Source organism: Lissotriton vulgaris, chromosome 11 (assembly GCF_964263255.1).
Source record: "Lissotriton vulgaris chromosome 11, aLisVul1.2, whole genome shotgun sequence".
In the NCBI taxonomy this organism is placed as follows: Eukaryota; Metazoa; Chordata; class Amphibia; order Caudata; family Salamandridae; genus Lissotriton; species Lissotriton vulgaris.
Genome location: NC_141699.1, coordinates 340364353 through 340389727, shown reverse-complemented (window position 1 = coordinate 340389727; position 25375 = coordinate 340364353). Strand labels below are relative to the sequence as shown.

Here is a 25375-nt window from a genome sequence, read left to right as displayed (position 1 = left end):
ACCAAAACGACGTACTAGTTGATGGGGTGGATTCACAAGAGCATGATTCTAGACTAAAAGAGGTGTTGTCCAAATTACAAAGTGCAGGTCTCACACTCAGGTTAGATAAATGTAGAATTGATGTCAAAGAAATCTAATATCTGGGACATTTAGTATCTGGCTCAGGTATTAAACCCAAACCTTCTCTTGTTGAAGCTATCTCCAATCTTAACTATCCTGTGAATAAGGATGAGCTCATTAAATTTCTGGGGATGGCAGAGTTTTATAATAAATTTGTCCCTAACTTCGCCCAAAAAACAGAAAAAATTAGAATATTACTTAGAAAAGGAAGTGAATTTGTTTGGGATAAATCTTGTTTTGATGAGTATGATCTTATCAAGAGGTGCTTGAACAAAGCTCCTAGTCTATCTAGTTTTGATCCTACAAAAGAGCCGTTCGTTATGACGGACGCTAGTTCCAAGGGGCTTGGTGCTGTTCTCTTGCAACCTGGTGAACACACGGACAACACCATTTTATTTATTTCTAGGCCACTCAGAGGTGCAGAATGCAACTACTCTGCTGTGGAAAAAGAAGCGTTGGCTGTCTACTGGGCAGTTCGTAAGCTCAAAAAATGTCTTTGGGGCAAACATTTTCCAGTAGTCTCAGATCACAAACCTCTAAAAGAGGTCTTTGAAAAAAAAGGTACTGATTGTGTTTCTCATAGAATTAGGAAATGGGTTGTCGCTCTGCAAGATTTTGAATTTCATGTCTCTTACTTACCTGGTGCTAGTAACATTTAGGCGGATTGTCTGTCTAGACTCAGTGGTTCAGCTATTCCTGATAGTTCTGATGATGATGGTTTGGTGGGTGATGATTTTGGGGAAAGTTTAAAAGTGTGTTTAGTGACTGAAGGTGTTGTGACAGAAAATGAATGGAAAACTAGTATAATGAATGACCCAATTTTACAGCGGGTCATTGGGTATGTAAGGGAGGGTTGGTGTGAAAAGCGTCATTGCGATCCACAAATTAAAGGGTTTTGGTGTGTAAAGGAGGAGTTATCGTCTTTGAATGATTTGCTTTTCAGAGGTAGTAGGCTTGTTGTTCCCTCAGATTTGCGTGACAAACTTGTTGAGTGTGCCCATTCTAGTCACAGGGGCATTGCTAAAACAAAAGAAAGACTCAGAGAAACATATTGGTGGCCAGCTATGGATGTTCCGATTGAACGATTGGTACGCTCATGTTCACAATGTGCCAACAGTGATAAGGTTCTTAAGTGTAGGACACAACCCATGGTCATAAGACAGCAAGCTCGGGGTCCTTGGGTTGATATTGTTGTGGACATCCTTGGTCCAGTGAAGGTCAGAGCTCAGGATAGATATGTGTTGGTGTGTGTGGACATGTTTTCTAGGTGGCCTATCATTAAATTAGTCAATTCTGTAGACTCGTTCTCTGTGATTGGTTTCTTAGATGATCTTTTTTCTAGTGAGGGGTTGCCAGCTACCGTCTTAACAGACAATGGGGTACAGTTTACCTCCTGTGCTTTAGAGGAATTTTTGAGTGAAAGGGGAGTTACGCACAAGCGCGCTGCTTCATATCATCCGGAATGCAATGGTCTCGTGGAAAGGTTTATGGAAGTTCTCAAGGAGACTATGCAATTGGCTGTTACCTCTAGTTGTGACTGGGATGAAGCTGTCAGGAAAATGTCGTGTCATGCCATGTCAAAAGTTTTTATATAGCGCAACTTATCACGTTAGGTCTCACGGCGCTTGCAGCAAAAACGGTTGACCACGTGTGAGGATTATTTAAATATGCCAAGGTTATTTTGGAAAAAGACAGGTTTTGAGAGTTTTGTGGAATTGTTTGTGTTCAGTGATGGATAGAAGGTGAGGGGGTAATCTGTTCCAAAGCAAAGGGGCAAGATAGGAAAAGGAGCGATGGCCGTAACGGGAAGTCCAGACGCATGTTGGATCCGAAATGATTTGTTACTGGACCATAAGGGTCTTGTGGGTACAAACCAGTTAAGTTTCTTTAGAAGGTATTTAGGGCCGGTGTTGTATAAGGTATTGTGTGTCATACTTAAAATCTTAAAGTGGCTTCTCTGACCAATGGGTAGCCAGTGGAGCTTTTTCAGGCAAGGGGCAGAAGCTGTTCTGGGAGGAAGGTTCAGGACCAATCTGGCTGCAGCGTTCTGGAGGGTCTGCAACTTTGTGAGCAGGTCCTCGTTGAGTGCAGCGAACAGGGCATTGCCATAGTCAAGATGGCTGATAAGCAGGCCCTGTACCAAAGGTTTCCTGGCTTCAGTAGGAAACCACTTGAAGATCTTTCTAAGACTGCACATGATTCCATAACAAATGTCTGTGACCTTAGTGACATGATTTTTCATGGACAGGGCACAGTCTTGTGATATTCCCAGCAGTGGCGGCTGGTGACATTTCAAAGTGGTGCGTCGTAAAATGGTACTCATACTGCACTGTAGCGAGCGAGCGTAGCGAGCGAGCCCGAACCCCCCCCCAAGGAGGGTTCGGGGGGAATTCCCCCCGAGAAAATTTTGAAAAAATAGTGGAAACATTTTGCATTTTCAAGCAAATTTGAGGAAGCAGGAAGGTTAATAAAGGTAATCTATGGGTCCAGCAGGCAGGTCGGCGTTGGACTTGCTTTTGTGACTGGTGGCCTGCTTCTATACTCCTCCTTACTCACTGCAGGGGCCTGATGGGAGCATGTAGGCTTTACTGCTTTTTGCAGATTGGTGATCACATGGACTAACAGTTAAGGAGCAGTGGGAAACGGTGGGGGGAATATGAATTTTGTGGCACAGAAGACAATTGTGGTCAATGAAAAATGAAGTGGAACAGAAGTAGGAAACCTAGTGAAGCGGAGGGCAGGATATATGAGAAAAGAGACAAGAGCAAGACAGAGAGAGTGTTGGAGACGGAGTACAGCACACACCAGAGACAGACACATACTCTATGGCAAGTACACACACCAGAGGTGCAGCACACACCTGGAACACACACTGCCAAGCACAAACACAGGCACAGCACACAGCAGGGACAGACACACGCTCTCTGCCAAGTACACACCGGGGACAGACAGACACTGACACACATACACACTGCAAAGCACACACATCAGAGGAGTAGCACACACCAGGGACAGTTACAAACTCTCTGCCAAGTACACACATCAGACATGCAGCACACACACACTGCCAAGCATACACACAGGTGCAGTACACACCAGGGACAGACACACACACATTCTCTGCCAAGCACACATCAGGCCCAGACACACACACCTAGTACTCTGCCAAGCACACACATCAGAGACGTAGCAGTAGCACACACCAGGGACAGACACACACTCTTCTCTCTGCCAAGTACAGACATCAGAGGCGCAGCACACACCAGGGACAGACGCACACTGCCAAGTACACACACACACATTAGAGGCGCGCAGGACACCCCAGGGACAGGCACACACACTGGGTTCCCCAGCGGTATACAGCGCCGGGATGCCCCTTTGCTGGGGCAGCTGTGCGCTTTACAAGTATACAACATACAACATTCATTCTCTGCCAAGTGCACCCAGAGACAGACACACACATACTCTGCACTTATACCCCTACACTGCCCCAGGACAGAGACCCGGGGCGCTGCGGCCTGGGGGAGACAAGAGGGCTCTGTCCCAGGCATAGGGAGCGATTCACCAATCACCAGCTCCGGGGTCCCAAGACTCTTAAGGGCCCTTGTCGGGGCCGAATACCACATTTACAGGTCACAAAGGCCGCTCCGCCCTATAAACACCCCACTTCCAGCAAAGGCTGGATGAGGCAAAGGGCAAAGGCTGCAATTAAGGGTGATGCGTCAGACGGCCGGATGCCTTGGGTTGTAGAGGGCATTCATTTGTACTGGCTGTTCTGCATGAACCAACTCTCCTGTAAGGCATCAGGAAAGCAGGAAGAATTTGCAAGCCAAGGGGTTAGCAGAGTAATCAAGAGGCTGCACTTGTTAGATATTAATAATACACGGGCCTGTTGTCCATGAATGGATGGATGCACAGGGCCCCTTAATAGAACAAGCTCCTCCCCATGGAGATCTCGGTTTACCAAAGGCACAAAACATCGGATGGTTTCCAAAGACTACTCCACACACAGCCTCATAAGAAAGATTTAAAGTACATAAGAGAAAAGGAGCGAGAAAGTAAACACACATCAAGTATGACTGAAGGAAAGAAACTTTATTAAAGCTCCGCATGGGTGCTTGCGTACCGCAGAGTGTCGCAAGCAGCACAAAGCATTGCACCAATAAACTAACTTACCCTTCTAAAAACCTGCAGATGCAGCGCAAAACTGGACAGTGACACACAAGCGCCCGCACCGCTCTAGTAAATAACTGGTCTAGCAACAATAATAGGTAAAAGCATTTTTAGGGACCGATTTGACAAAGCCTCCTTCAGCTGAGCCCATATTCCATGATTTAAACATACATTCTGGAATGTGGAGCCCTCCGCTCCGGAGAGAGAATTAGAGCATTACAACAGAATTTATTGTGCACACTACAAATTCCCATATGATAGTGAATAGAAGCACGGACTACTAGGTTTGGGAAAAAATCAGCACACAATTACCAGATAATTGTCCTATAATGCAAACTGTAGCTACAGTAAACAATAGCATTACAAAGAAAAATATATATGAGGGCCGAGAAACTGGCAGGTTTTACAGAAGTAAGAGGTTGCTGATTGAATATAAAAGCTTTTGTGCAGTCAATACAAATTGTGCCAGTGAACGGACCTCGGCGCGTGAAACTCGTGACATCATTAACATTTAGTGACCTTCGATTCAGCAGTAATTGAAGATTTGTGATCTAACATTTGACCAGTGTGATGACCTTCGATTCTGGCCCTGCCTGGTAATGAGCCACCTGTTTAATAACCAGCAGCTGGTGTCATCTCTGACTTTGCTAAGTGCACTGGCAGACGTACTGCGTGCAACTCTGACTGCTATGAATGAATTCATATCCAAAGGCCACATTGCCCCTTTAAATACATAACTTTGGCTTGAAAACATATAAAGCAGAACAATAAATGCAGCATAAATAAAACCCAACAGAGATGTGTTTGAGCATTAGGCTATGAAAACATATTGAGAAGGTTCATTATTGTTTTCCGGACTTTCTTTGATATAGCGCCAACTGGCCACTGGAGGATTTGAGGCCATTGCAAAAGTCACGTTTCTCCAATCCACAGAAATTATTAAGGAGCATGTTTTTTTTTAAGTTCAATACGCACAGATAAACGTGTCAACCCTGTGCTGCTTCAGGGATTTTTTCATTTGATGGCTTTATCAGGCCGCTTGCGAAGTTACACTATGTCTATTTGTTTCTAATTAATATATAGATTTTCTTACTTTCCAAAACCAGGAAGCACTGCAAACCAACTGAAGTGGAACAATCGATACACCTCTGCAAAATCTTGCCAAAACCTTTCCATTGGGTACCCCTGGAAGGCCAGGTGTTTCATTTAGAGCCGGAGTCCAGAGAGATACTCCACTCATTGAGCCTTAAAGAGCGACCCTCAGCGAGAACAAACATATACGGGTGCTGCTGAGAAGCAATGCTGAAAGATGCTGGCCATAGCAAGTATTGACCCGAAGGTGTCAGCACTGTCTGACTGACGAGGAACGATGAGGAAGCTAAGCTAGCCTAGATTAGCACTGACTGTGACTGGTTAACTTAGGGATGGCACTGGCACTGGCAGGGGTCAGAGGAGGCCTGGCCTGGCACAGTAAAAAACTTACGTGGATCGCGGTGGTGGTGGTGACCGTGACGTCGACTATCTGGAACTTCTCTCTCTCTGGTGATCTGCTCCGAGTCCTCGATGTCTGTCTTCCGTTCCGACTGACGCAGCAGCAGTAGACAGGAGACAGGAGGACTCACACAAAGCACCAGGCGGTCCGGACCGTCCGTAGTAGATGTAGGCAGCAGGCAGGCAGGCACACAATAACAACGACGACGACTGATCACTACTATCTTCTGCTTTCAGTTTCGCTCTTGTTGTGCAGAACGTCACCATCCTGCTGCAGCAGCCAATCCTGGCGCAGCGTTAACAGCGCCACTGCGCCAGGATTGGCTAACGAGCAGCCTACTATCTGCCCATATTGTGCCCGGGACCCTGGGTCCCTGCCTGTGTCTCTGGGTGACATGGAGGGGGGTGGGGGGAAGGTGTACCAGTGTACGCATGCGCGGGCAAGGCTGAATATTGCCTTCTCCTGGATTTCACTTGCGCAGTGTGTGTGAGTGTCATACGATATTCTGGCTGCCTGTGCGTCGCAGCCCCACCCCCCCACCCCCCTTCCCCCGGCCCACTTCCTTAAAGATGCCCGAATCTGTCGGGCCGGTAGTGCGCTTGAGTCAGTGCGCACCGCTATTTAAAAAAAAAACATTTTTTAATGCATGTAGACACCATGCAGTGAGGTGAAGGTATATCATAAATTATTATTATTATTAAAACAGTTTTGTATAGCGCGTGGTTACCCTAGAGCATCCCAGTGCTTCACCAAACAGAGTAACAGATTAAGAGAGAGAGAGGCACAGCGGTTTAACAAAAGAGAAAAGTTTTCAGTTGTTTACGAAAACGCAAAAGGCATGACTCCGAGCGCAAACCTAGGGGGAGTGAGTTCCAGAGGGTTGCAACCTTTACGGAGAATCTCCTACCTCCTGAGCGGGCCTTTTTGACCCTGGGGATCATGAGTAAGTGTTGTTGGTCTGAGCGAAGTATTCTACTTGCCTTATATGGGGTCACCAGCTTTTGAAGGGCAGGAGGGCCTTTACCTTGCTAGATTTTATGTGCAAGGCAGAGAAATTTAAATTTCACCCTTTCTCGCACTGGCAACCAATGCAGCGCCCTCAATGCGGGTTTGGCCGATCGTGACATAGGGATGTTGTGGAGCATTCGTGCCGCCGCATTCTGAACTTGCTGTAGTTTGTTCAGAGTGATCTCACGGGCACCCAGATAGATTGCATTACTGAAATCTAATCTAGATATAATCAGGCCCTGCATGACTTTTGTGAGAACTATGCGGTGTATGTGCAGTGTGCAAGGGTGGGTGTCTGTGTGAATATAGGGACTTCTCGTTGCCTTTCAACCTGAGATCCTTATCTCCACCATGAGATCCCAACTACAAAATTACCAGAATTATCTCTCTCTCTGAGAATTAGCGCACTCCTCAGAGACTTTGAGTGAGAATCTGTCCTGGCTAACAGGGTGTCTCTCTAGGCGGGTGACCTATTGTCTCTCTACACATTCAATAAGGTTCCAAGCCTAGAGCCCTTCAAGACGCTATACACATTCTCAGGTTTAAATAAAAAGATTTCAAAGCCAATGGTCTTTGTAAACAGGACTAAGAAAGCAAACTTCCAATGGGTTGCCGGCATGACGGCTGCCTGGGAGGGGTTCCAATACTTCACACATCCATAGATAGGGAACATGCATGGGACATAACCTCCCATCGCAAATAAACAGGGTGCAAAGCAAGCTTGCCTTCGGGATCCCCTTCCTGCTATCATTGCAGGGACAGCAGCCATTGTCAAGATGGTCTATGTGCCATTTTTATTGTATCAATTCCACACAGTGGTTGCTGGCATCTATAGGGAGTGGAGGTGCGGGCAAATGGGTGGTGCAAAAAAAACACAAAATAAAATCCACTTACCTGCGACACGTTCTCCTCCTCACTGAACATCTTCCTCCTGTAGTACGCTGTTCAGCGCAGGCCCCAGCGAAGTGCCTTAACCAATCTTGGTGCTGCTCTCATGCTGCATGAGAGGACCATCAGGATTGGAGAGAACGGCCGCTCTCTGTGCTCCTGATGGCACTAGAGGCATGCACTTGTTCTAACCGAGCTGTCTTAACACAACTGGGTTAGAGGCTTCACAGTGCGCATGTCTTGGCTGGCCAAAGGGACATGCGCACTTTGAAATGAAGTGCCAAGCAGCCCACCCTCCTCCCTGATGCTGCTCTCATTAAGCCCACCCTATCCTGACTCTCTGTTGGGGATGGGTTGATGAAAAAAATTGGAAATAAATGTACTTTATTACTATTTTGTTTTCACCTCTGAGGCTTGCGGGCATTTTTGTTAGCGGGGCGATGCTCCTCCGCTCGCATGAAGGAGCCGCCCTTGATTATTTCAAAGAAGGATATCCCTCACTAATTCTTCACCTGTCTTACCTAAATAATTCACACCCTGCTCTGGGCAGGGGCTATGATGTAATTTGCTGTGGAGGCTCAGTATTATAAATCCAAAGATAACGGCATCATCGAAGCATCAGATGTAGCTGCCTACTACCGGTCTTCACACCTAATACAAGTGCATTCATGTCCTACTGACCCCCGCACAGACCCACATTTGTGACAGAGAAGTAGGCAATTAGCAGTACACATCCATTGCACTTCCTGTAGTGTGGGAAAATTCACCCGGCCCTTACATCTAAACACAAAATGTAATAAAAGTTTGCCTGGTATAACTGGCTCAGTAAAGAAATCCCTCTAGGCAATAATAATCCAAGAAAATGCATTATAGGGCTTTCACAGATGGACAAAAATGTGCATTTTGAAATTAGTGGACGTTATGGTGGGCATCAATATGTGTTAATCTCCAAGGCAACCCTGATATGAGCAAACATCAATTTTTCAAATACTGATAACTTAGACATGCATTACACCCTCACATCAAAGACCTACCCAAACTTCCTGATTTGAATCCTCCTGAAGCAAACTATTGATGGGAGACATGGATTGCAGAAAGATTTCCGCTGTGTACGGATCAATGATAATACACAGTCTAGACACTGTCGACTCGCTCCAGCAGAATTGGGAGTAAGATGCAGGGACCGTCACAGATGAGGGGTGGTGAATAGCCAGGGTGGCCCCAAGAGAGGTTGCCATTGCAAATCAATTCCACACATCCTAACTCAAATATTTACAAACCTGTTCATCTCACACGTCATCATCTAGTGCCTGAGATGTGGAAAATAATCAAGAGTCTTAATCCGCAATGCATGGCAGTGCCCCTTGATGAGACCCTTTTGGACTGCAGGGCAATACACACTCCAGAAAGTGACCAGGTGATAACTGGAATAAGACCCCAAACTCACTCTCATAAACATACCCTTCGACTTGAACATTAACGGATAAAACTGGCACGCATACGCCTGGTATTAATAGTTGCGTAAGGCGATAATTACAAAACATTGGAGGAAATGCATCCACCTAATTTGGAGAGATAACCATGAATCCCAGGCTATTACATATCACTGAGGATCGCCATAAACACACCGGTAGTAGGTCCCCAATATCACATCAGTATCTGGGGTGGCAGGATGGAACACCTTGGACTAGTGAGGGAACAAGGAGCCAATGAAAGTCCCCCTTGGACCCTGCATGAGTATCTCTCCATGGAAGGACAAACCAAGTGGAGCTCTGACAGCTGTGGAGTCACATACCATAGACTGTTCAGTGCATATACGCTTATTGTAATGCTGTGATTTGTTGTTGTTGCGGTGATGTGAAAGGTGCACTTTTCTTTTAATAAAATGGCAATAAAATCTTATATAAATAAAATCTCGAGTGCATAGGCGTGTCAACTGCTTCCGAATAAAATTTTAGATCCTTGGTGGTGCCTGAGGCTTGGTGTGGAGTGAAGGACCATTGCAGGGGTGCAGTTCCCTAGGTGATGGCACTGGACTTCCTGTACCAAGGAATCTCAGTCCTGTTTAGCAATGGTACATTTTTGGCATTTAGGGCTGAAGTGTCCTATCTCCTGAGGTCGCATTCCAGGATGATGGATGCTTTTGTAGTAGTTCCTTGGGTGCAGTATACCGGGTACTGCAGAAAGATTTCTGAGGCCTTAGATGTTGCTCTGTAACTGGTGCACACACACACACACACGGCTGTGGTTGTAGTTCGTATGGATCCTGGGGTCAAGAGACTAGGCTAAGGGGATGCAACTAGATTATGTGGGCTTGATGTAGAGTTGGATGGTAGCAGGTCCGATGTGCAATATCTCAAGATGTTGTTGACAGTGCTTGGGGTGCGGAGATCCAGGGTTTGGGTACCTCTGTTCTGTCAGGACCAGGATGCAGGTTCTTAGCGATTGGTCGTGGGCTTAATACAGTGTTGGGGTGCTTCTGGCAGATCTTGGGCGGAGCGTTAAGTTACTGCAGGTACAGAGTAACTTGGGTCAGTGAGAAGGGCTGCATATGAAGGAGACTGCTGCCCTGGTGTCTCGAAGTAATAAAGTGTGGGACTCCTTTCTATTGACCAGGACTTGAGGCTCCAATAGGGACCAGGGGGTAGATATGTTCTCAGCAATGTGATCTATCCCATTTTTAACTATGTGTTTTCAGTTTGCATTTTTCATCAGCCTGAGGAATATCTTCCACAGTGACCCAAGAACTGACATCAAAGTTGGAAGAACTGGGGACACCGCCGTAAGTTACCAGGGCAAACCATTTGCATGTGCCTATTGGAATGCATTATACATGGAAACTTGGAAATATGTTGATCCCACAAGAAAGGGTACACAAGAAAGTAAAGGTTTATGGCCCCTGAAGTCCAAGATTGGACTAGCCTTTAGGCACTCTGGTGCCGCCAGATAGGCCACCCTAAGAAGATAGCATGTGGGCTGTTTTATTTTTATCCCAAAGGAAGGTTTTTTTGCCATTTGGGCAGGTTTTGCCAACACCCATCCTGCTCGGTTACATCGCAGCCAGCAGGCACCACTTCCATGGTATGCAGCGGCTGAGCACGCAACAGTGACAACCATCTCACCCACGTCAATTTTGGGGGATGTGCAGCTGCAACATGAGTTGTGTCATCGGGAGTAATTACTTTTAAAATGTAAAAGTCATGCTAGCAGCACCTAGAAACGTGTTCCTGCTCCACTCAAGGTCCTTTAAGAAGATACGTCACAAAGTTCTGAGCTACCACCATTCACTGATGGGGCCCCTTTTTTCTTTCTTTTTTTATGTCTGGGCCTATTGCCGGCCCCTGTCTCACACTGCTGAAGCTTAACAGCTCCTAGTGCCGCAGGCAGATATAACCTTGTTATGCGATTCCAGGCCATAAGATGCCTCAAGGCTGGTCCTTAGTGAGCGGGTGATCCCTAAGGTTCTAGAGTAGGATGTAAATACATATGCCATAGTTATAGCAGAGTAGTGTTTGCAGAAGCAGAAATTGGTTTGATATCCTGATCTCACAAAAGGAGGAGAATTGTTTGTCTATTTCAGTCGGTTCAATCTGGCAAATTTGTTTCCGATACCTACTCTTTACCTTGCGAGGTCCCTCAGAGGTCCTCACTTAGTCCCACACTATTTAACATTTATGTTACTCCTCTGGCAAAGCTATTAAAATCTTTTGGCTTTGCCCTGACATCCTATCTAGACAACACCCAAATAGTCAACGCATTAGATTCAGATGAGTCGGGGACTGCATCCAATTTCCAGTAAAGTGTGCAGGCAGCCAGTTCTTGGATGTCCTTGAATTGTCTGAAACTGAATTTAAATAAGACAGAGGTCCTTATTTTTGGTACAATGCCACCTTTCCGGTCTACTGCCTGGTGGCCCTCTGATCTAGGCACCCTTCGCACACCTGTGAGGGCAGGTTAAAATTCTTGGAATCCATATAAATGACAAACTGTCCTATCACGATCCGATAAATACGCTCACATTTGCCGCTTTCTACACCCTCCAGCTTATTAAGAAGATCTTACCATTCTTTCCAGCTACCATACGGAAAATGGTAGTGACGTTGTGGGTACTTTCGAAAGTCAACTGCTGTAATCGCTCTATCTATCAACATGTTCTAAATAAACTTGAGACTCTTCATAACGCGTCACACAAGGTGCCCCTTTGGTGGACCATTTTACTACTTTCGGACACTCGGCTGAGAGTCTTAGGTGGTGGGTCATAGAGAAAGTACAGGCCAATCCACGCGGTGGGTCTTTTCCAACATAATGAATGTCCGCAAATGCAAATGGATCCACATTTTTGACACTGTTAACAGGGGTCTCAATGAACAACTGAAATCTCAAGACAGATAGGCACCCTCAATAATGGCTAGTTGAGCTGGGTATCTAACACCCTTGTTTTGCCTGGCAGCTTCATGATGGAACAGGTGTGGCACTATCTCTATGATGGCCACATGTTTTATAAATCCCAGGTGCCATCATGGGAATCGCTCCCTTTGCCTCCCTTTCTGTTTCATGTACGCTGTATAACCTGGTATTTACAACAAGGGGTGGTGAGGGACAGAGTCTCTGAATTAAGCAGAAAGCTCTCACCCAGTCAAGAGATCAGGGCTAGATCCAACACCGTTTTTTAGCTCACTGAACCATCCCAGTTTCAGAACCTGGCTGTATGCAAATTAGTCTGTTCCTGTCCCAGTGCATGATGGGAACAGGGCAAACCAAACTACAAAAGCCAATTCTTACACTGGGAAGGAAACAAGCTCCCGGGGACCGGTTTCTGGCATTACAGCCGTCTTTGGCCCGGTTTGCTTGAATCCTGATGGTGCAATGAGCAAGGGTCTCACATCTGAGAATACCCTTCCACGCTTAGGGTGGACAAAAATATTTACAACAAGGGGTGGTGAGGGACAGAGTCTCTGAATTAAGCAGAAAGCTCTCACCCAGTCAAGAGATCAGGGCCGAAGAAGGCTTAAATGCCAGAAACCGGTCCCCGGTAGCTTGTCTCCTTTCTGGTGAAGAATTGGCTTGGTAGTTTAGTCTGCCCTGTTCCCATGATGCACTGGGCCAGGGACAGACTGATTTGCATATAGCCAGGTTCTGAGCTGGGATGGGGCAGTGAGATAAATAAACGGTGATGGATCAAGCCCTGATCTTTGGACTGGGTAAGAGTGGTCTGTTTAACTCAGACACTCTGTTCATCACCACCCCCTTTTCTAAATCGTATAACCTGGTAGGCAGGATGTGAACATGTTTCCCAGCATTATGATATAACTTGAGACTTCTGCATGTGTTCTCCGTTATACATAGCTGGACTGTTTTTGTACATTCACTTTAAGCATGAGCGAATTTTGCGGATCTCGCGTTCGCGAATTTTGCGGATTTGCGGATTCGCAATCCGCAAAATCCGCGAATTCCCGCGAATTTGCGGATTTTTTTTTTTTTTGTGTTCGCCCGTGTTTCTGCCAGTTCGCGAGGGTTTTGTACACTTTCGCAAATTGCGAACTTACCTGTCGGGTCGCAAGTTTCGCGAACTTGTTGTTTCTACGTGTCCATCCTGTTTGGGACACTCTTCTTCATCACTGCCACTCTCTGTCACCACTGCCACTCTCTGACTACTCATGCCACCCTCTGGCCCACCCATGCCACCCTCTGTTTCATCACCACACCCTCTGGTTGTCCAGTGTACATTATTTTCGGCAAAGCAAAGCACACCTTCCCTGCCTCAAGTGACCTGAATTAATTTGGGGCTGATTCATGTGTCACAGAATATTTTTTTAGCTGGCACCTGCTTCCTTAGTGCGCCCTGATTAGTGATCTTTTGCACTTGCTAAGTGCTTTCATTGTTGCAAAATTAGTTACAACACCTGCCCTGCCCCAACTGACAATAATGAATTAGGGGCTGATTAATGGATTTTAACTTCCAGCCTGGCTCCTGCTTGTCTCCCTTAGCTGTAATTCAGGACCTTTGTGGCATATGTGTAACTATTCTGAGGTTCAGAGCAGGGTCACATAATAGTTTCAACTGGCAACTGAACTCTGGAGGGGCCCCTCAGGAAGCACTCCAGGAAATGGCTACTAATGATGAGCCTGAACTTTTGAACCTGGTAAGTAGTTACTTTCAGTTTTGCTAAAATCGTATTTCTGCAATTTTGCACTTATTCGCGGGGCGCGAACTCACGCGAACAGTGCGAGCAGTGCGAGCAAAATCCGCTGCTCGCGGATTTGCGGATTTTGCGGGAAATTCGCAAATCTCGCGGATTGCGGATTTCCCGAAAATCCGCAAAATCCGCGAGCGGAACGGATTTTCCGCCCATGCCTAATTCACTTGTGTTTTGGTTGCATATTGCGTTGTACTTCTCTTTGTACATTTTGTGTTTTTGTCTTCTTTTATTTTAATTGCACTTCATATTGTTAACATCGTTTTTTCTTACTCTAAACTGGAAAAACTGCACTTTGTTTTGTAATTATTGTTTTTCCTATTGATATTACCTAAGGGCGACGAGTGGAGTATACCCGTTAATAAGCTCATTGGGTGAATATCCGCCGTACAGGGATTACATCGGAAGTATTATTTGGCAATTCACATAATGGGCTAGAATCTTTTCACAAAGCTAGTGACTTATTCAATTATACCCCGCCTAACTTCAACCTTCCATAACATTTAATTTTTACCTGCTCACATTAACTAAGTTTTTAGCATTCGTCTTATCTACATTACAATTGCCATCTAGTCTTTTCACACTGTAAGTCCTCCAAGCGCATGACACCATCGCCTGAGCTTTTTTTTTTTCTTCGAATTGCACGTCTGTATTTAAATGCGGTTCGAACCGACGACTGTCTCTCACTCGGCGGGACCGACTGATGCGGCGCGCTGAGAGGATCTAACGAGCTCCAGACTAACTTTCACCGTAACAGGTATTTTCTTTACCTATAGGGTCGCCCCTCTCACCAGTTATCTGAGGCTTGTAGCCTTTGTTGTCACGCTCAGCGTGATTGATTATTGGCTTCTTTTCCAACAGATTTACGAAGCACTTTTTTAAGCCCCTAGACACCCCCCACGCCGCTCCTCCACACAGCGGGTGAGTCTGTTAACCTTTTACGGGTGCCCCAAACGCAATTCCATGTGTTTCTCCACATTGTCTTAATGTCATTTCTGTATGTTTGTTTTTAGTGTTGGGAAACGTTCCCATTTCCTGATGGATTTACAGGATTGACTATTCACTGTATCTTGAAGCTAAAGCCTTTTTTACTCCCCAGACTTAAAACATTGGTGACCCCACTTTAAATTAATTATATATGTTGAGGCACAATAACTTTATCTAGGCGCTTAACTGACAGAATTGCCCTATCTGCCCACTTCATTTGAAATATCCCGGTTATTTTCAGATACCCCCTACCCCGGTCCTGAGGAAGACCCGCTGCTGAGGACCGCACTCACCCTTACGCAATAGGGTCGAAACGTCTATGCCCCTGAATAGGCCTACACCCTACATTTGCCCCCTACACCTGACTCACAGATGAAGTTATACTGTGAGGAAGAACAGTTTAACAAATGTACTGTACACAACTGTGCTTATAGGGGTAGGCCTGAACACGTAAATGGAGACCATTTCAACCTATGCCGGATCCCTAATGTCTTAAATACTTGAATTTTTTAATGTAACAACAATTGCTTCTTCTTTTCCTTTTCTATTTTTTCACATGATCGCTAAACTTTCACGCACCTCCTTCTCCCTGATAATAACCGTATGTATATAACATTGTACATCATTTTTGAAAAATAACTCAAGTGTGTTTCTTTGAAATACCTTAATGTGTGACTGAATAAATTTAAGTTATCAGTCTTTTGGCAGTGGCCTTGCTATTTCTTTGTGTGCTTATGACCTTATGTGCCTAAATGACTATACTCATTCAATGATACTGTTTTGAACCTTAACTACAAAAGTCTAGGACCATTGTTTGTCTGTACTCTTCATAAAGTGGCAGCATAGTTGCTCTTAAAAATCGCTAAGTATCAATTTGTTTCCAAATCCCTTGAAAAGCTTCACTGGCTTTCCATCAGGTAGGGAGTGCGGTTTAAGGCACTCTGTATTATATATATAGATTTACATGACCAGGGACCCCACTTTCTAAAAAAACAGCCCTGGTTTGTGCCAGCCAAATCCATGCATTCGGCATCCGCGAAACAGGTGGTGGTGCCCAGTTTTCAGCAGGCCACCTGGAGTGGCAGAAGCTGTGGAACAACCTCCTTCTCTTTATCAAAGCTCTGCCAAACCTCTTGGCATTTAGGAAATCTCTGAAAACTTGGCTGTTCTCTACCATTTAGCTTTCCGGTTCCTTCTCTGCAGCTCAGCTAGCGCCAAGACGCCTACAGGCATTCATTCTCTCAACAAGCTCAGGAGATGGCAGGAGGTCGGACTTAGAGATTTGGCCCTCAAGTGGTTGACGAGTTTTCTTTACTCTCGCTCCCAGGCGGTTAACCTTGGTTCATGTCGTTCAGCTACAACAGAATTGTCCAATTGTTTAAGATCTATGTGGCTCCCTTGGCCAATCTGCTGAGGAACAGTGGGTTCACCCCTGTTTCCTATGCAGACGATACCCAACTGCTTTTTCCATTCACAAAGTTTACTCCATTGAAGCAGGCCACCTTTTCCCGGGGAATGAGAAACATTTCTCAGTGGATGAGGAGTAACTTTCTTCAGTGCAATGTGGGGAAGACGGAAATAATGCTTTTCGGGGAAGCTCAATTATTGTGGACCCCCAACTGGTGGCCTTCAGATCTAGGCACCCCCCTATTCCAAAAATCTGCATGAAAAACATAGGTTTTCGCATTGAACAGACCCTCACCATGAAAGAGCATGCTGCTCAGACAGCCGGTTCGTGTTTCCATGTGTGGGTCTTTTATGTCGTATTCTTCCTTTGCTCCCTGACTTATCTAGGAAGACGCTAACCCAGGCGCTTATATTAAGTCGCCTGGATTATTGCAATAGTCTCCTGTTGTCAGCTAACGAGGCCGCCATTGACCTTATACAGGTTGTCAATAATACGGCGGCTCGTCTGATCCTGAATGCACCACCAAGGACGGCCTCTCAGCCCCTGCTCTCTCAGCTCCACTGGCTTCCGATATGGAAACGTGTACAGTTTAAGGTTTACTGTACCATCCACAAGGCCTTGTTCAACTCTGGCCCCAGTTACTTGGCAGATAAATGTTTTCCTTACATTCTGCGGCGGCTTCTCGCTCAGAATCTAAACATCTTCTCGTAGTGCCTAGAACCAAATGAGCCAGGCAAGGTGGAAAGGCCCTATCCTATCTGGGACCTTGTCACTGGAATAAGCTTCCGGTACAGCTAAGACAATGCACGGAACATCTTCTTTTCAGGAAACAGCTTAAGACCTTTCTGTTTACCTCTGTTCCCTAGCTGTTAGGTCTTCCCCTCTGGCATCCCGTCTATAGCGCAGAGATACCCCTTTGGGGGTAAATTCTGGTGCTTTATAAATAAATAAATAAATAAATAAATAAATAAGATTGATTAACATAACATAACATTTGATGGATGATGTGACAACCACTCCCTGCGTGCTTTCCCATCCGTTTTATTGAGTTTGCTCAAAGTTGGAAAGGAAAATGCTGTTATGGAAGACTGAAGAGTGGATGCATAAAAATCAAACCCACGTGGCAAATGTCTTCACATTTAAGCCTGGGAACCCATGGGATAATTTAGGATAATTCCTCAATTTGCAGTAAAAGAGGGCTATATAGACAGACCCTGAATGGACAGCTTTTTACATTTGCAGCTGGGTTGGATTTTTACAAACACAACACATGGAATTATACGATTAGAATCACATAGGGATGGGTCCATAGTGCCACGATATTCCCTCTCAAGACCAAACATCTTGGGGGGCTTGAGTGGAACACGTTTTAATTTTAGGATTGGAAGACCACAGCATGGGTACATCATAGATTTTCATATTTATTATAGAATGGTTTTACAAGACTTGTAGATAAACATACTGAATACTATCTTTCGAAATGGAATGCTACTGGACTGGTTCCCGATACCCTAACTGCTGAGCTCAAGGGGTTTGCATTGGCATCTAATGTTATAACCATCGATGAATGACTGGGTGAGCAGGAAGATGGAGAGGGATGCTTTTACCTCTAGTGCCCTTTAGAGGCTTAGGATCATCTATAAATATGATTGGAACTCTCATGGGAAGGACATTGGATGGGCATATGGAGTTATGACTAACAGCCTATTAGATTTGTGGCTATTGCATTCTAATGCTAAACTGCAGTGTAGTAAACCCTTTACCTAGAAGATTCATTTTAGATATTGACAGTGATACCAACAGCGGCGGCTCCTCCTCTGCTAAGGTGGAGAGGCGTCGCCCCACTGCTTTTCAGGAGTGCGAAGAAGGAATAATCAAATGATAATAACCCAATGTTATTATCATTTTATTTCACCATGCTTAAGCCAGTTTTGGGGCGGGCAGAGCATGGCTGTCATCACAGCCAGCAGGGGGAGGCAAGGTGGGCACTCTCTTAAGTGTGCATGATGGTTTGGCCAGCTTATTTGAGTCGGCCAAACAGCCATACTCAATTATCATGATCTTCACCAAGCTGTATTGCACAGCCTGGGTGGAGAACATGCACAGGTTCCCCATCCCTGTCTGAATGCTGAACCATGGCGCTCAGACCAATCACAAGGCTGCTGTCTATCTGAAGACAGCACAATGCTAGATTGGCCCCAGTAAGCGATTATTCAACATAAACACAACCTAAAGAACATGAAAGACATAATAAAATCAAGTCAGTTGTATACTTTGAGGTCCAATGTTATTTAATCACATTGAACACTACATTCGCTTTTTTATCCACGATTAAGTCAAAAGACAATACCAAGAGCAAGTGCCCCTCACGGGGAGAAGGAATAGGAGGGTTGAAGGAGAGGTATTGTGCATTAAGTGAGGTTTAAAGAGGTATATAGAAAAGATTGGGATATGTTCACATCACATAATTCTTTATATGAAAAAAACGGCTTATCCTTAAGCCACACCATTCAAAACAATGTATGAAAATGTACATGGAAAAACAATATCACAGTGAGAATTTGCTGTTGATAAAGCTGGCAGGCAGTAGGATTGTCGACGTTTTGACCCCCAAAGAATTGTAGGTTGCTTATTCCCTTACGGAGGGGTCTTCCTCAGCACTGTGAAGGAGGGGAGGGGCACCATGGACCACCCCTGATTATAGGTGGTTTTGTAGTGGTTGGGCGGGCAGGCTCCAGAAGACAGGGAGCGGGAAACAGGCACTTATATTGAATTGATAGAGAAAATGGCCCTTCCAAAAGGACTTTGAACCAATCAAGGATCCTGATATGGAACTCAGAATTGCATAAGGGCCGTGTGGGTTAAATCTTAGGAATTATTTGTGACAAAAGGGAGGCCCGCCAGGTGCTAAATTTCTTGATCTGAAAACAATCTCCATCTCACTCGAAGGGATCGATGGGGTCAAAACGTCAACAAACTTACTGAAAGCCAATTTTATCAACAGCAAATTCTCACTGTGATATTGTTTTTTCAATCATGGCTGTACATTTTCATACATTGTTTTGAATTGTGTGGCTTAAGAAAAGCTGTTTTTTTCATATAAAGAATTATGTGATGTGAACATATACCAATCTTTTCTATATACCTCTTTAACCCTCACTTAATGCACAATACCTCTCCTTCAACCCTCCTTTTCCTTCTCCCCATGTGGGGCACTTGCTCTTGGTATTGTCTTTTGACTTAATGTGGATACAAAAGCGAATGTAGTGTTCAATGTGATTAAATAACATTGGACCTCAAAGTATACAACGCATTTGATTTTATTATGCCTTTCATGTTCTTTATGTTGTGTTTATGTTGAATAATTGTTTACTGGGACCGATCTAGCCTTGTACTGTCCTATACCCAGGTCCCAGTGACTTATTTTGGGTTTACCCTATTTGGTACCTATGTTGGTGATGACAGCGTCGTGATTGGTTTACGGGAGCCTGTGTGCTTCCTGCTTCTGGTACTCGTCAGGAAGAGAAGCTGAGGAGAGACGACGGAGTAGAGACAGCAGCCGTGAAGTTTAATATATAATTTTTTTCGATCTGCTTCCCCACCCCCGATTCATGTCAGCCTCCACTGGATGCCAAACCTTTGTCCTGTAAGAATGCCAGTGCTGGGAGCTTGTATTGTGAATCTAAGCCTTCAGCTATTTACATAGAAATGACAAGTCTTCACCTGAAGGAGAGACAGCTCATGGAGGATGCATGGAGGTATAGAGTGTTTGGCTTTTGCTAAATACCTGATGAAGTGGGATAATAATGTGGAGATAATAAGAGTTAACTCTTTGCAAGGAAGTGTCTACTGGACAAAGTTGTTGGTGTTTGCATCGCTTTTGCACCTGGTTGCATGGTGCAAAAGCAACGCAGTTATTGAAATGTGATTTATGAAGCCACATAATGCCCCCTTGCATGGCCCTGAATGGCTTGATAAGTCTGGAGTAATGCAAAACAGCGCAAATCACTATGTTGCGTTATTCTGCCTTAGGGGGACGTGCCATGGGCATTGTGTGGGAGTTCCCACACATCATGCATGGATTTTGAAGCTCTTCCAGATTTACCATTGCTGGTAGACCTGGGAATGTGCCAAAATGCTACGCCTTCCCAGGGGAGGCGTAACAAAGAGAAATATCTACATTTCCCTTCATTATTTCCTCTTTTTATGTGTGGTGCATTCTGCAGCACACACAAGCGTGGCCCGTCCAGGTAAGAGCGGTGGAGTGGGGGGCTTGGTTGGGGGGATTTGACACATGACGAGGGGAACTTATATTAAAAAAACAAAAACCACTTACCTTGCATTCGCCTCACCACCGGATTGGCGATGCTCTCAGTGCAAGGTAAGTAGTTTTTATTTTATTAAATGTAAGTTTTCCTCATCGTCATCTGTCAATTCCCCAACCCCCGCCCTGCCCCACCGCTCTTACCTGTACGGGCTGCGCCTGAGCACACATAGAAAGAGGAAAATACGCCAGGAGATTGTTTTTGTGCAGGGAGGTGCCATTTCCTTCACAGAAACAATCGTCCCTACAATGCAGGCAACCTTGCACCATGGTGCAACGGTGCCTGCATTGGCTCCGGGCAGCTCATTGTGCACTAGCAGTGATAAAAGGCAGGAATGCGCTGTATTGTGATAAATACAGCGCATTCCTTCTCTTTCCCTTTGTTGCGTTGAGCAGCAAGATAACTTGCTGCGCTGCAATACTTTTGTTAAATATGGCCCTTAATATTTTAGAGGATTGTTAGTGGGGGACATGCCTATCCTTCTCTATGGTCAAACCTCTCAAAGCCGTATATGCCTTTAGGAATAACAAAGTATTCATTTGCAGGAAAGATAAGTTCAGGATTTGACATAACAGTTTAGGTTGTATTTGTTCGGCTATTGATCTTGTTTTCGTTTGTGTTATTCTCCCAAGAATTCTCTGCATACTGGTACTCCAGCAAAGGCAGTAAACACAGGAGGAGGGCTTCTGGTGCAAGTTAAGTATTCTACTAGAACATTACAATGATAGTCTTCACAGGAAGGAAATGTAATGCTACAAAAGCAAGAACTTCGTGGAAAATCTCGGTGGGAGCCAGTCAAGATTATCTTTGCTGTCCTTCATGAAGGATCTTTTGATCAAGGAGTAATGCAAAGATGGTGTCTGTTTTATTCAAATGACTGTACATTTCACCCAGGCGTAATCCTCAAGAAATAGCCATCAAGCTTCCTATCGAGTGCACTCGGCGAATTTTGCTGAACGTGTTAGTTTGCTTTGAAGTATGTAAAAAAATCTCTGCTAAAAAGAGGGGGGCATATTTACGTCTTCTAGTGCATCTCTGCAAATCAGCAGGGATGCGCCAGAACAGATGCGTCACGTAATCCCCCCCTTGCGCCACCACAGATGCATCGCATTTACAATGCGGCCCACCATGGTGCAAGGAGGGGCAGATGCGTGACGCATCTTGAGGCGCACGGGCGGTGCAGTGCTGGATTTGCGCCGCAAGCGCGATGCAACTCATGCAATGCACAGGGGCCGCCCATACTCAACATGGTACCTCACTCCTTATGCCTGCTTCAAGCAGGCGTAAGGATTTGACGCAGCAGCGTCGTAATTCTGACTCAGTGAAATCTTGTACATTTCACTACGTCAGTTTTACGTGGCTTTCCTGCGAGGGAACGCCCACCCTGCGACAGAACGCCCACATGAAACCTGATACAGGTTTCATGTGGCACAGGGCTTTACAACGTGACACATCTGCCTAGATGCGTCACGTTGTAAATAAGTCGCAACGTGGCGCATGGTTTACGCCGCCGCTGCGTCACAAAAGGGATGCAACGGCGGCGTAAAAGTGTCGTAAGGGGCTTGTAAATCTGCCCCAGGGTTTTTAGATTTATCTTCGTGCAAACAAGTTGCCCCATTCCTGCTCTGTAATAAAAGAGAGGTAAGGGAGAACGTCCAGAAGGAGGGAAGCGGTAGGGAACAAAGGAGCAGTAGAGATACATGAATGAGAGCATTATACTTAGATCATCAATTCAGAGAGAGCGGCGTTGCCCATGGAAAGTTACCCTTATGACAGCATTTTTAATCACTACACAGGTCATTTCTTATAGGTTAACAGATTCTGGATTACCATGTTCTTCATAGCCCCAAACTTCAATGGTGACATGTGAAGCTTGAATAACCTCAGCGTCCCAGTCAATAGTCAGACTCCCGGATGTGCCCGGCGTGCCGTAGTACTGCCACTTTGTCTCATTCACCAGTTGGCTCTTTTCTGAATCAGCCACTTTTCCAGTATGAACTAGAAGGATGGAAATAGATAGAGTCAACAATTATGATTTTCTCTCTGTGTCATAAAACTGAAGGCCTTCAACCACACAGAAGGGATTACTGGAGATTATGGAGAGTTAGAGAGGAGGGGAACAATGCAGTGTCCAGGTGTTGTATAACCCCCCAAATTTTATTGAATGCAAATTTGTAACTATCGAGGTGCTGGATGAATAAAAGAACTATGAAATGAAAGAAAGCATCTACTGGAAATGATGCCAAGTATGTAGACCCCAAAGCTGTAAAAGATGGTAGATAGATGGAGCTGAAGGATTCCGTTCATCCATTGTTGGGCAGGTTGAACCCCAAAATGTAGACAATATCTGCGCTTGAGAAGTAAGCTGTATTTGAAACCACAGGAGAAACCTGGATGGGTACAGTATCATGCAACAATGTCTCAATGGGAGTCAAAGAGGGGGTACAATTTAGATAGTAAATTAGTTACAAACAAACAAGTAGTCTCAACATTTTGCTTTCACTCAGTTATATTAACAAAAAAAGCATAGACTTAGACTTTACAAGGGTTATAATGCATCCTCACCAGTGCTTTTTACATTGTGTACAAAGTGCAAGGTGAACACATTCTCGTGAAAAATGTGAATGGCGAAAATTGAAACACATGAAAAAGGTAAAATAGAGCCTTCTTGGGAAAGTTTTGAAAACAATATTATGCATGAACTATTTCTTTATAATACAAGCAGCGGAAAATCATGCCAAAATTAGCAATCTCAGTTTAGTTGATGCAAGTCCATAGAGTTTCGACCTTCATGGCTTGAGGTCATCATCAGGACTAGGGAAACAGAAAGAGGATGATTGCTGCTGACCGAATTCCAAGGCACGTGGAAAAACGCTGGAGCATATATACTTTGTCCTGAGTCAGTCCAACTGGTCACCAAGCAGGATGTTGATGATCCATACCTGTCCCTCAATACTTATACATAAATGCCACAAGAATGAAGCAGTTCAAAGCACAATTTTGTGAGCGTAGCCAGGGCCGGACTGGCCATAGCAGGCACCGGGCAATCCCCCGGTGCGCCGCATGGGTGGAGGCCGGTTTTGGGCACCTGGGGGCCGTTTTTGTTACAGGGCTGGTTTTGCAGCCCTGTATCAAAATCGGCCGAAAACCGGCCCCGGCAAAGAGTTCGGCAGCATCCCCCCCCCCTCCAACCCCCCCCCCCCACCCCGCCTCCAACCCGGCCGAGCACTTTGCTGGGGCAGGTTTTGCTTTTCAGTCCAGCCCTGAGCATAGCCTTCAAGGAGAGTATTGCTGGTCTTTACTTTTGCAGGAGTGGAAAATAGGGGGGGGGGTCTTCTTGGCTCAGTGGGTGTAACAAAACACTGGAGTTTAGGAGGGTCTTCAAAGGTTGTGAATGAAAGACTCTGGCCCCTGTGTGCCCCACATGGGCAGGCTAGGAGATAGTGATAAAGGTCCAAGTGAAACCCGGTCATTAAAAAATCGATCATGGCTACTTTTAAGCCATAAGAGATAAGGCTCGGTGGATGGCACAGTTGTCAATAGAGAACACCGACACACGCTGGGCTTCCTCATATCCACTTGTTTCCTGTCCAGCTGCCACTTTTTAAAAACATTATCCTTTACCCAACATTAGTTTCTTCTACACATTTTCTCAGGGTTAGTAAATAGGTCAGCCCTTCCCAAGTCCATGAGGCAATCTCTGACAGACTTGAGCCAGGGGATATGATAACAATAATCCAGAGAGAGTCAGTCACTCAAAATGTCCTTACTTAAGGCAATTCCCGTCTGAGCCACAAATTCACCACAGATTCAGCCAAAGTGATAGAGGAGGGTAAGACAACAAGTCAGAAAGAAAAATCATTCCCAATTCTTCGTGGACTATAAAGAAGGGGATGCTGTGCGGTAAATATAATAATTGTTTAAAAAAAACATTTTGGAGATCCTCGTGCTCCATATATCCCCAAATCTCGCTGCCAAAGGCCACCTTGGTGATACACTTGGCTTTATAAATCTGCAAGAGGGCCCGATAGGTCTGTTGCCCAGTCTAGACGCAAAGTTGAATGCAGCAGCATTGGCCCTAACAAAATCCCCTTTCTAATACGAGGGCGCCAGAAATGCGATGGCATCAGTCTTAGGGACCAGCGTGGATCCCACCACAAATGTATAAGATTTGCTAAGATGAGAACCTACTTGCATTACAAAGGATTTGTTGTTGTTGACCTGCAAATCCAGGTCCTCCATAAAGTGGACAAATGAGTGCAACAGAGATTGCAATCACCTGGCTGTCATCTGCGTACAATAGTACATGCAGGCTTTGACCAACCCAACTGGGGACAATCAGTTTTCAACTTCAACAGGGTCTGCTCCAAATTATTAATGTACAGATTAAAAAGGAAAGGTGCCAGGATACACCCCTGTCTAACCCCTCTCTGAATTCAAAACTGGTGGGTAATGCTATTTAGACTAGCGAACCACCACCTTGGTATCTCTGTGAAGGTCCCTCAAAAAGAGGATGAGGTCAGGGCTAACACCAAGGGACAACATGATCTGCCAGAGCTTCAAATATGTTAACAAGATCGAACGTTGAAGACAGTCCCATGAAAGCTAGATGGATGGCACCGGGACACGCCATGGTGTACTTATTGAGTACCATATAAAGATTCAGGCTCTGGTCCACCTTTGATTGTCTGGGGCGGAAGCCACATTGGGCATCAAACAGAATACTATTGGTGTCTGCCCAACTGGAGACTATATTGAGTACAATACACCCCAACAC

At 45.2% G+C, this 25375-nt stretch overlaps 1 protein-coding gene across 1 annotated transcript in view; it reads right to left on the bottom strand.

Moving 5' to 3' along the window:
- The window catches only part of SUSD2 (sushi domain containing 2), a 1032760-nt gene that overhangs the window by 705824 nt on the left and 301561 nt on the right, over positions 1-25375 (bottom strand). Inside the window, exon 16 of the mRNA XM_086943298.1 lies at positions 22429-22596. Coding sequence (XP_086799424.1) covers positions 22429-22596 — 168 coding nt within the window. The remainder of the gene's footprint in view (positions 1-22428; positions 22597-25375) is intronic.